Source organism: Varroa destructor, unplaced genomic scaffold (genome assembly GCF_002443255.2).
Source record: "Varroa destructor unplaced genomic scaffold, Vdes_3.0 BEIS01000002.1, whole genome shotgun sequence".
NCBI classification, from domain to species: Eukaryota; Metazoa; Arthropoda; class Arachnida; order Mesostigmata; family Varroidae; genus Varroa; species Varroa destructor.
In genome coordinates this window covers 45,751,004-45,762,010 of record NW_019211455.1, presented here as the reverse complement: position 1 = coordinate 45,762,010, position 11,007 = coordinate 45,751,004, and the positions used below count along the sequence as shown (strand labels likewise).

Below are 11,007 nucleotides of genomic sequence, written 5' to 3'. Positions count from 1 at the left end.
GTAATTAAACGTGGATCTTCGATGGCGATGCGATAATATTTAAATACATAAACTAGTGAAAAAAATTGCGGACGATCAAATTAACCGCTAGTAGTCGGTTTAGTGTTAAACAATAGCTGTAGCGGAATCAAAAAACATTATGAAAGTCAAAGCATACCCTTCTTATTGTCCTAAATTAGAGTGCAAACACTGTTGAAAAGTACAGCTTCTGTGGCCAACTCAACAACAGTGAGTTACGTGTTCCGCGCCAAAAATTTTCTGACACAATCAAAAGAATAAACATTTGCCCGCTGAAATCGAGACTTTCCCTTCTAAGGCTTTTATATCTGTGCGTGGGCAAACGTACGCTTTTAATAGATGTATAGATCACCGAAAATTCCTAATCGTTTTTTTAATCGAGCCTAGATTCGACTGCATATATATGTATATATTAAAAATACATTTAAAATTGTTTTCAGCGTTTGATCCCTTAATATATGGTGGCCCTGAAAAGGGCCGTTTTTTCAATGACGGCGAGTAATTTAGGCCTGGGCCTTCTCGGTCTTCTTGGGGAGGAGGACAGCCTGGATATTGGGTAGGACGCCACCCTGGGCAATGGTCACTCCTGAAAGAAGCTTGTTCAACTCCTCGTCGTTACGGATAGCTAACTGAAGGTGACGGGGGATAATCCTAGTCTTTTTGTTGTCACGAGCAGCGTTACCGGCCAACTCAAGGACCTCAGCAGCAAGGTACTCAAGAACGGCAGCTAGGTACACAGGGGCGCCCGCTCCAACTCGCTCAGCATAGTTGCCCTTGCGAAGCAGACGATGGATACGACCGACGGGGAACTGAAGTCCTGCCCGCGAAGACCTGGTCTTAGCCTTCGTTTTTGACTTTCCTCCCTTTCCGCGACCAGACATGATGACGTTCAGTTACGAATAAACAAGTAGCAGTTTTGCTGTAGAGTAATGGCTATATATACATTTAGAGTGGGCTCCGACTGGAGACTACCTCCTCTCTTATTGGGAGAGTGCTCATGATATGGCGCCAAAATGGCACTGCGAGCTGGCAATAAATAGTAGGCATCAACTCAAGGTGAATTACTTGGTTTCATTACCGAAGTTATGCCGCCTGCACCGTCCGGAAAGGCTGTTAAGAAGGCCGGGAAGGCCCAGAAGAACGTCCGTGCTACGGACAAAAAAAAGAAGAAGCGTAGAAGGAAGGAGTCCTTTTCTATCTACATTTACAAGGTCCTTAAGCAAGTCCACCCCGACACTGGTATCTCGTCGAAGGCCATGTCGATTATGAACTCATTCGTAAACGACATTTTCGAGAGAATCGCTGTCATTTTTTCCAAAACACTATTTCATTCAAATTAAGCAGCTTTAATATTGATGACGCCTTGCGGTGGATTGGAAATTTGCCCGCAATATATTGAGCAGACATATCCATCACTCATCTATAAACTACCAGTTACTTAATATGTAAATGGTCTGCAAAAGTATATTTAATTATTTGAGAATGCACAGTAAAGTGCATGATCTTCTGGATGTTGGTGGCCCTGAAAAGGGCCGTTTTTTTCTTACTCAAGTAAAGATTCCAGTAACTTAAGCGCGCTCTCCGCGAATACGACGAGCCAGTTGGATGTCCTTAGGCATAATGGTGACACGTTTGGCATGGATGGCGCATAGATTGGTGTCCTCAAAGAGACCGACCAGATAAGCCTCGGACGCCTCCTGAAGAGCCATGACCGCCGAGCTCTGGAAACGCAGATCGGTTTTGAAATCCTGAGCGATCTCGCGCACAAGACGTTGGAAGGGCAGCTTGCGAATGAGAAGCTCAGTCGATTTCTGGTAACGACGGATCTCACGGAGAGCGACGGTACCAGGCCTGTAACGATGGGGTTTTTTTACACCGCCTGTAGCTGGAGCCGATTTACGGGCAGCCTTAGTGGCCAGCTGCTTACGGGGGGCCTTTCCGCCAGTGGACTTACGAGCGGTCTGCTTAGTACGCGCCATTTTTGACTGTCTGTTAACAGCAAATGTTGAAGACAGAGCTCGGTTTTGGACTTATATAGCGTTTAGGAAAGGGGAGTTCGATAAATGGGCAACGCCCTCTAGCGGGACGCCGCTGAAAGAAACATCCGATCATATTCACCTGATAGTTTATATTGACTATGGCAATTAACCTGAAGGTCCGATAGAAAATGTAATTTAAAACAAACATTAATTAATTTTTATATGATCTGTGCATGCATTTTTATGATTTGACATGAAAAGATAATTTTACACAGGTTTCAGTAGACATACGTCATGCAACCTTCATTTTCCGATCTATTACTACTGATATAGTTTTAATCGTTACACAGAGGATAAAAAGTCCTAAGACTGTCACGAAAACACAGTTTTACGTTCCTCTGCCTACCTATATTTTTTGTAGCACATAGATTCACAGTAAGCATGCAATTAAATGAGCTCATTGCTCTAAATCTCCCGACCAATGGAATCCACCTGTTGAATCCATATACACCAATACATTCTAAAAACCTAATGGTGATGATTTTAGAACTGAATAAATGCTCTCCTCGATTCTAGCACTTTTTTAAACAACAGACACTTGGAGCCCTTAGAAGAGGAAGGCAAGCTATTGATGCTCATGATTGGCGCCATTGAGTGTCTACAGTTAGCGATTGCAGCGCCAGCACATATAGTGCTTTTGCTGGCTATAAATAAGAGCACCGCAAGTAGAAGCGGCACTCTGTTTTTTCAGCTTGTTGAGAACGAATCCGGTACGACCGACGGGGAACTGAAGTCCTGCCCGCGAAGACCTGGTCTTAGCCTTCGTTTTTGACTTTCCTCCCTTTCCGCGACCAGACATGATGACGTTCAGTTACGAATAAACAAGTAGCAGTTTTGCTGTAGAGTAATGGCTATATATACATTTAGAGTGGGCTCCGACTGGAGACTACCTCCTCTCTTATTGGGAGAGTGCTCATGATATGGCGCCAAAATGGCACTGCGAGCTGGCAATAAATAGTAGGCATCAACTCAAGGTGAATTACTTGGTTTCATTACCGAAGTTATGCCGCCTGCACCGTCCGGAAAGGCTGTTAAGAAGGCCGGGAAGGCCCAGAAGAACGTCCGTGCTACGGACAAAAAAAAGAAGAAGCGTAGAAGGAAGGAGTCCTTTTCTATCTACATTTACAAGGTCCTTAAGCAAGTCCACCCCGACACTGGTATCTCGTCGAAGGCCATGTCGATTATGAACTCATTCGTAAACGACATTTTCGAGAGAATCGCTGCCGAGGCCTCCCGTCTCTCGCACTACAACAAGAGATCGACCATCACCTCTCGGGAGGTTCAGACCGCCGTCAGGCTTCTGCTCCCTGGTGAGCTGGCCAAACACGCCGTGTCTGAGGGAACCAAAGCTGTCACCAAGTACACTTCCTCCAAGTAATTTCTCCACCACACATATATGCCTTCGGGTATCACCAAAAAACGGCCCTTTTCAGGGCCACCAAATTATGAAAGATCAATTACTTAGGCAGAATCGTTACATGTAGCTGCTATAATTTTGCGTTTCAACCTATAGCTTATCGTACTCATCTATGAGGCGTATTATCAGCGTTAACATAGTTGCCAGTTCTTGTTTCATTACCACTTACTTGAATACAATCGAAGGTTATATCAGTTGACTTATGTAAATTAAAAATACTAAGCCTTCCCTTGAGCTAAGAAACAGCGAAATTATGACATAAATGCACCACATCTGTCACTCTCGTCGATCGCGATTACAACAAACGGTAGCAAAATTTTCAAATAATAATTTATTTACTTACTGTGTTATTTACGACGTACTTAAAAGGTGCCGTGTCTCGAGAACATAGGCAAGTTTGGTGCGCATAGGTATAACTCTTGTGTACCCATAACGGTGCGCACTGGGGTGTAAACCCATGAGGTGGTGTATTACATGTGACTAAGTTTGCTCTCCTGGATTTTTCTACAAGTTCCTCTGGCTCTTCTTTCACATTTTTTCCAAAATACTATTTTATTCATATTAAGCAGTTTTCGACAATTGATGATGCTTTGCGGTTGACTGGAAATTTGCCCGCAATACATTGAGCAGACATATCCATCACTCATCTATAAACTACCAGTTACTTAATATGTAAATGGTCTGCAAAAGTATATTTAATTATTTGAGAATGCACAGTAAAGCGCATGATCTTCTAGATGTTGGTGGCCCTGAAAAGGGCCGTTTTTTTCTTACTGAAGTAAAGATTCCAGTAACTTAAGCGCGCTCTCCGCGGATACGACGAGCCAGTTGGATGTCCTTAGGCATAATGGTGACACGTTTGGCATGGATGGCGCATAGATTGGTGTCTTCAAAGAGACCGACCAGATAAGCCTCGGACGCCTCCTGGAGAGCCATGACCGCCGAGCTCTGGAAACGCAGATCGGTTTTGAAATCCTGAGCAATCTCGCGCACAAGACGTTGGAAGGGCAGCTTGCGAATGAGAAGCTCAGTCGATTTCTGGTAACGACGGATCTCACGGAGAGCGACGGTACCAGGCCTGTAACGATGGGGTTTTTTTACACCGCCTGTAGCTGGAGCAGATTTACGGGCGGCCTTGGTGGCCACTGCTTACGGGGAGCCTTTCCGCCAGTGGACTTACGGGCGGTCTGCTTAGTACGCGCCATTTTTGACTGTCTGTTAACAACAAATGTTGAAGACAGAGCCTGATTTTGGACTTATATAGCGTTTAGGAAAGGGGAGTTCGATAAATGGGCAACGCCCTCTAGCGGGACGCCGCTGAAAGAAGCATCCGATCATATTCACCTGAGAGTTTATGTTGACTATGGCAATTAACTTGAAGGTCCGATAGAAAATGTAATTTAAAACAAACATTAATTAATTTTTATATGATCTGTGTATGCATTTTTATGATTTGACATGAAAAGATAACTTTACACAGGTTTCAATAGACATACGTCATGCAACCTTCATTTTCCGATCTATTACTACTGATATAGTTTTAATCGTTACACAGAGGATAAAAAGTGCTAAGACTGTCACGAAAACACAGTTTTATGTTCCTCTGCCTACCTATATTTTTTTGTAGCACATAGATCCACAGTAAGCATGCAATTAAATGAGCTCATTGCTCTAAATCTCCCGACCAATGGAATCCACCTGTTGAATCCATATACACCAATACATTCTAAAAACCTAATGGTGATAATTTTAGAACCGAATAAATGCTCTCCTCGATTCTAGCGCTTTTTTAAACAACAGACACTTGGAGCCCTTAGAAGAGGAAGATAAGCTATTGATGCTCATGATTGGCGCCATTGAAGGTCTACAGTTAGCGATTGCAGCGCCAGCACATATAGTGCTTTTGCTGGCTATAAATAAGAGCACCGCAAGTAGAAGCGACACTCTTTTTTGTCAGCTTATTGAGAACGAATCCAGCCGTAATGTCTGGACGTGGCAAGGGAGGTAAAGGACTCGGAAAGGGAGGTGCCAAACGTCACCGTAAAGTTCTTCGTGATAACATTCAAGGTATCACCAAGCCAGCCATTCGCCGCCTCGCTCGCCGTGGTGGTGTCAAGCGCATCTCTGGTCTGATCTACGAAGAGACTCGGGGTGTCCTTAAAGTATTCCTTGAAAACGTCATCCGTGACGCTGTCACCTACACCGAGCACGCCAAAAGGAAGACTGTCACCGCCATGGACGTCGTCTACGCCCTCAAGAGGCAGGGACGTACCCTTTACGGTTTCGGCGGCTAAACAACAACTTGCCCTATCAAAAAACAACGGCCCTTTTCAGGGCCACTAAATCCAACGAGGTCGAAAACGTTTAAGCAAACTGACCTAATTTTATTGATGTCGTTTACACAAGGCCTCACAATATGTTAAAAAATATTAGCATCGTTATTAAAGAAGATCAGAGTCGAATAGCACACGACCATCGCATCAGAAACGTATTAATATTCATGAATCGACGAATGTGTCAAATAATCAGGCAAGATTGTAAAACCATGCAACCGCTAATTCAGCGAAGTTAACTAGAGACTTTTAGAAGTGGTTTTAACAATAGACCTACCAACGCTTCTCGTATATCGATCTCTATCGTCGCTCACGAAAATGAGCGATTTAAATTTCTTTTTTTGTAATTAAACGTGGATCTTCGATGGCGATGCGATAATATTTAAATACATAAACTAGTGAAAAAAATTGCGGACGATCAAATTAACCGCTAGTAGTCGGTTTAGTGTTAAACAATAGCTGTAGCGGAATCAAAAAACATTATGAAAGTCAAAGCATACCCTTCTTATTGTCCTAAATTAGAGTGCAAACACTGTTGAAAAGTACAGCTTCTGTGGCCAACTCAACAACAGTGAGTTACGTGTTCCGCGCCAAAAATTTTCTGACACAATCAAAAGAATAAACATTTGCCCGCTGAAATCGAGACTTTCCCTTCTAAGGCTTTTATATCTGTGCGTGGGCAAACGTACGCTTTTAATAGATGTATAGATCACCGAAAATTCCTAATCGTTTTTTTAATCGAGCCTAGATTCGACTGCATATATATGTATATATTAAAAATACATTTAAAATTGTTTTCAGCGTTTGATCCCTTAATATATGGTGGCCCTGAAAAGGGCCGTTTTTTCAATGACGGCGAGTAATTTAGGCCTGGGCCTTCTCGGTCTTCTTGGGGAGGAGGACAGCCTGGATATTGGGTAGGACGCCACCCTGGGCAATGGTCACTCCTGAAAGAAGCTTGTTCAACTCCTCGTCGTTACGGATAGCTAACTGAAGGTGACGGGGGATAATCCTAGTCTTTTTGTTGTCACGAGCAGCGTTACCGGCCAACTCAAGGACCTCAGCAGCAAGGTACTCAAGAACGGCAGCTAGGTACACAGGGGCGCCCGCCCCAACTCGCTCAGCGTAGTTGCCCTTACGAAGCAGACGATGGTACGACCGACGGGGAACTGAAGTCCTGCCCGCGAAGACCTGGTCTTAGCCTTCGTTTTTGACTTTCCTCCCTTTCCGCGACCAGACATGATGACGTTCAGTTACGAATAAACAAGTAGCAGTTTTGCTGTAGAGTAATGGCTATATATACATTTAGAGTGGGCTCCGACTGGAGACTACCTCCTCTCTTATTGGGAGAGTGCTCATGATATGGCGCCAAAATGGCACTGCGAGCTGGCAATAAATAGTAGGCATCAACTCAAGGTGAATTACTTGGTTTCATTACCGAAGTTATGCCGCCTGCACCGTCCGGAAAGGCTGTTAAGAAGGCCGGGAAGGCCCAGAAGAACGTCCGTGCTACGGACAAAAAAAAGAAGAAGCGTAGAAGGAAGGAGTCCTTTTCTATCTACATTTACAAGGTCCTTAAGCAAGTCCACCCCGACACTGGTATCTCGTCGAAGGCCATGTCGATTATGAACTCATTCGTAAACGACATTTTCGAGAGAATCGCTGCCGAGGCCTCCCGTCTCTCGCACTACAACAAGAGATCGACCATCACCTCTCGGGAGGTTCAGACCGCCGTCAGGCTCTGCTCCCTGGTGAGTGGCCAAACACGCCGTGTCTGAGGGAACCAAAGCTGTCACCAAGTACACTTCCTCCAAGTAATTTCTCCACCACACATATATGCCTTCGGGTATCACCAAAAAACGGCCCTTTTCAGGGCCACCAAATTATGAAAGATCAATTACTTAGGCAGAATCGTTACATGTAGCTGCTATAATTTTGCGTTTCACCTATAGCTTATCGTACTCATCTATGAGGCGTATTATCAGCGTTAACATAGTTGCCAGTTCTTGTTTCATTACCACTTACTTGAATACAATCGAAGGTTATATCAGTTGACTTATGTAAATTAAAAATACTAAGCCTTCCCTTGAGCTAAGAAACAGCGAAATTATGACATAAATGCACCACATCTGTCACTCTCGTCGATCGCGGATTACAACAAACGGTAGCAAAATTTTCAAATAATAATTTATTTACTCCGTTATTTACGACGTACTTAAAAGGTGCCGTACTTTGAGAACGTAGGCAAGTTTGGTGCGCATAGGTATATCTCTTGTGTAGCCATAACGGTGCACTGGGGGTGTAAACCCATGAGGTGGTGTATTATAGAGACCAAGAGCAGATCACGTAATTTTGTCGTTGAGGTCATCCAAAAGAATCCTTAACGGCAGCAACGAACGAAAAACTCAAAATTTACGTCTTATAGTGTCTTTCCATGTGACTAAGTTTGCTCTCCTGGATTTTTCTACAAGTCCCTCTGGCTCTTCTTTCACATTTTTTCCAAAATACTATTTTATTCAAATTAAGCAGTTTTCGACAATTGATGATGCTTTGCGGTTGACTGGAAATTTGCCCGCAATATATTGAGCAGACATATTCATCACTCATCTATAAACTACCAGTTACTTAATATGTAAATGGTCTGCAAAAGTATATTTAATTATTTGAGAATGCACAGTAAAGCGCATGATCTTCTAGATGTTGGTGGCCCTGAAAAGGGCCGTTTTTTTCTTACTGAAGTAAAGATTCCAGTAACTTAAGCGCGCTCTCCGCGGATACGACGAGCCAGTTGGATGTCCTTAGGCATAATGGTGACACGTTTGGCATGGATGGCGCATAGATTGGTGTCTTCAAAGAGACCGACCAGATAAGCCTCGGACGCCTCCTGGAGAGCCATACCGCCGAGCTCTGGAAACGCAGATCGGTTTTGAAATCCTGAGCAATCTCGCGCACAAGACGTTGGAAGGGCAGCTTGCGAATGAGAAGCTCAGTCGATTTCTGGTAACGACGGATCTCACGGAGAGCGACGGTACCAGGCCTGTAACGATGGGGTTTTTTTACACCGCCTGTAGCTGGAGCAGATTTACGGGCGGCCTTGGTGGCCAAGCTGCTTACGGGGAGCCTTTCCGCCAGTGGACTTACGGGCGGTCTGCTTAGTACGCGCCATTTTTGACTGTCTGTTAACAACAAATGTTGAAGACAGAGCCTCGAGTTTTGGACTTATATAGCGTTTAGGAAAGGGGAGTTCGATAAATGGGCAACGCCCTCTAGCGGGACGCCGCTGAAAGAAGCATCCGATCATATTCACCTGAGAGTTTATGTTGACTATGGCAATTAACTTGAAGGTCCGATAGAAAATGTAATTTAAAACAAACATTAATTAATTTTTATATGATCTGTGTATGCATTTTTATGATTTGACATGAAAAGATAACTTTACACAGGTTTCAATAGACATACGTCATGCAACCTTCATTTTCCGATCTATTACTACTGATATAGTTTTAATCGTTACACAGAGGATAAAAAGTGCTAAGACTGTCACGAAAACACAGTTTTATGTTCCTCTGCCTACCTATTTTTTGTAGCACATAGATCCACAGTAAGCATGCAATTAAATGAGCTCATTGCTCTAAATCTCCCGACCAATGGAATCCACCTGTTGAATCCATATACACCAATACATTCTAAAAACCTAATGGTGATAATTTTAGAACCGAATAAATGCTCTCCTCGATTCTAGCACTTTTTTAAACAACAGACACTTGGAGCCCTTAGAAGAGGAAGGAAGCTATTGATGCTCATGATTGGCGCCATTGAGTGTCTACAGTTAGCGATTGCAGCGCCAGCACATATAGTGCTTTTGCTGGCTATAAATAAGAGCACCGCAAGTAGAAGCGGCACTCTGTTTTTTCAGCTTGATTGAGAACGAATCCGAGCCGTAATGTCTGGACGTGGCAAGGGAGGTAAAGGACTCGGAAAGGGAGGTGCCAAACGTCACCGTAAAGTTCTTCGTGATAACATTCAAGGTATCACCAAGCCAGCAATTCGCCGTCTCGCTCGCCGTGGCGGTGTCAAGCGTATCTCTGGTCTGATCTACGAAGAGACTCGGGGTGTTCTTAAAGTATTCCTTGAAAACGTCATCCGTGACGCTGTCACCTACACCGAGCACGCCAAAAGGAAGACTGTCACCGCCATGGACGTCGTCTACGCCCTCAAGAGGCAGGGACGTACCCTTTATGGTTTCGGCGGCTAAACATCAACTTGCCCTATCAAAAAAAAACGGCCCTTTTCAGGGCCACCAAATCCAACGAGGTCAAAAACGTTTAAACATGCTGACCTAATTTTATTAATTTCGGTTACACAAGGCCTCACAATATATTAAGAAATATTAGCATCGTTATTAAAGCAGAAAATAATCAAATAGCACACAACCACCGTATCAGAAACGTATTAATATTCACGAATTGGCAAATGTGCCAAATAATCAGGCAGGATTGTGAAACCATGCAACCGCTAATTCAGCGAAGTTAACTAGAGACCTTTAGAAGTCGTTTTAGCAGTAGACCTACCAACACTTCTTGTATATCGATCTCAATCGTCGCTCACGAAAATGGGCGATTTAAAATTTTTTTTTGTAATTAAACGTGGATCTTCGATGGCGATGCGATAATATTTAAATACATAAACTAGTGAAAAAAATTGCGGACGATCAAATTAACCGCTAGTAGTCGGTTTAGTGTTAAACAATAGCTGTAGCGGAATCAAAAAACATTATGAAAGTCAAAGCATACCCTTCTTATTGTCCTAAATTAGAGTGCAAACACTGTTGAAAAGTACAGCTTCTGTGGCCAACTCAACAACAGTGAGTTACGTGTTCCGCGCCAAAAATTTTCTGACACAATCAAAAGAATAAACATTTGCCCGCTGAAATCGAGACTTTCCCTTCTAAGGCTTTTATATCTGTGCGTGGGCAAACGTACGCTTTTAATAGATGTATAGATCACCGAAAATTCCTAATCGTTTTTTTAATCGAGCCTAGATTCGACTGCATATATATGTATATATTAAAAATACATTTAAAATTGTTTTCAGCGTTTGATCCCTTAATATATGGTGGCCCTGAAAAGGGCCGTTTTTTCAATGACGGCGAGTAATTTAGGCCTGGGCCTTCTCGGTCTTCTTGGGGAGGAGGACAGCC

At 43.4% G+C, this 11,007-nt stretch overlaps 7 protein-coding genes and 4 pseudogenes across 9 annotated transcripts in view; 6 read left to right on the top strand and 5 right to left on the bottom strand.

Moving 5' to 3' along the window:
* LOC111244025 (histone H3) overlaps positions 1 to 11,007 on the top strand; it is a 21,302-nt gene that overhangs the window by 7,743 nt on the left and 2,552 nt on the right. The gene's annotated exons all lie outside the window — the stretch shown is intronic.
* Positions 16 to 972, bottom strand: LOC111244020 (histone H2A). Its single transcript, XM_022790551.2, has one exon. The coding sequence runs from the start codon at positions 897 to 899 to the stop codon at positions 522 to 524; it is 378 nt and encodes a 125-aa protein (XP_022646286.1). The 5' UTR covers positions 900 to 972; the 3' UTR covers positions 16 to 521.
* Positions 968 to 1,358, top strand: LOC147757880 (histone H2B-like). Its single transcript, XM_086978539.1, has one exon. The coding sequence runs from the start codon at positions 1,104 to 1,106 to the stop codon at positions 1,356 to 1,358; it is 255 nt and encodes an 84-aa protein (XP_086834665.1). The 5' UTR covers positions 968 to 1,103.
* On the bottom strand, positions 1,388 to 2,007 carry LOC111244026 (histone H3). The gene has a single exon (XM_022790557.2). The coding sequence runs from the start codon at positions 1,995 to 1,997 to the stop codon at positions 1,587 to 1,589; it is 411 nt and encodes a 136-aa protein (XP_022646292.1). The 5' UTR covers positions 1,998 to 2,007; the 3' UTR covers positions 1,388 to 1,586.
* Positions 3,012 to 8,189, top strand: LOC111244022 (histone H2B). Its single transcript, XM_022790552.2, has 2 exons — positions 3,012 to 3,950; positions 8,136 to 8,189. The coding sequence occupies exon 1, from the start codon at positions 3,061 to 3,063 to the stop codon at positions 3,433 to 3,435; it is 375 nt and encodes a 124-aa protein (XP_022646287.1). The 5' UTR covers positions 3,012 to 3,060; the 3' UTR covers positions 3,436 to 3,950; positions 8,136 to 8,189.
* On the bottom strand, positions 3,787 to 4,679 carry LOC111243727 (histone H3-like; annotated as a pseudogene).
* On the top strand, positions 5,399 to 6,062 carry LOC111244029 (histone H4). Its single transcript, XM_022790560.2, has one exon. It carries the CDS (start codon positions 5,457 to 5,459, stop codon positions 5,766 to 5,768), a length of 312 nt encoding a protein of 103 aa, XP_022646295.1. The 5' UTR covers positions 5,399 to 5,456; the 3' UTR covers positions 5,769 to 6,062.
* Positions 6,672 to 7,180, bottom strand: LOC111244021 (histone H2A-like; annotated as a pseudogene).
* On the top strand, positions 7,117 to 7,625 carry LOC147757879 (histone H2B-like; annotated as a pseudogene).
* LOC147757878 (histone H3-like) lies at positions 7,975 to 8,973 on the bottom strand (annotated as a pseudogene).
* LOC111244028 (histone H4) lies at positions 9,734 to 10,931 on the top strand. The gene has a single exon (XM_086979628.1). It carries the CDS (start codon positions 9,751 to 9,753, stop codon positions 10,060 to 10,062), a length of 312 nt encoding a protein of 103 aa, XP_086835754.1. The 5' UTR covers positions 9,734 to 9,750; the 3' UTR covers positions 10,063 to 10,931.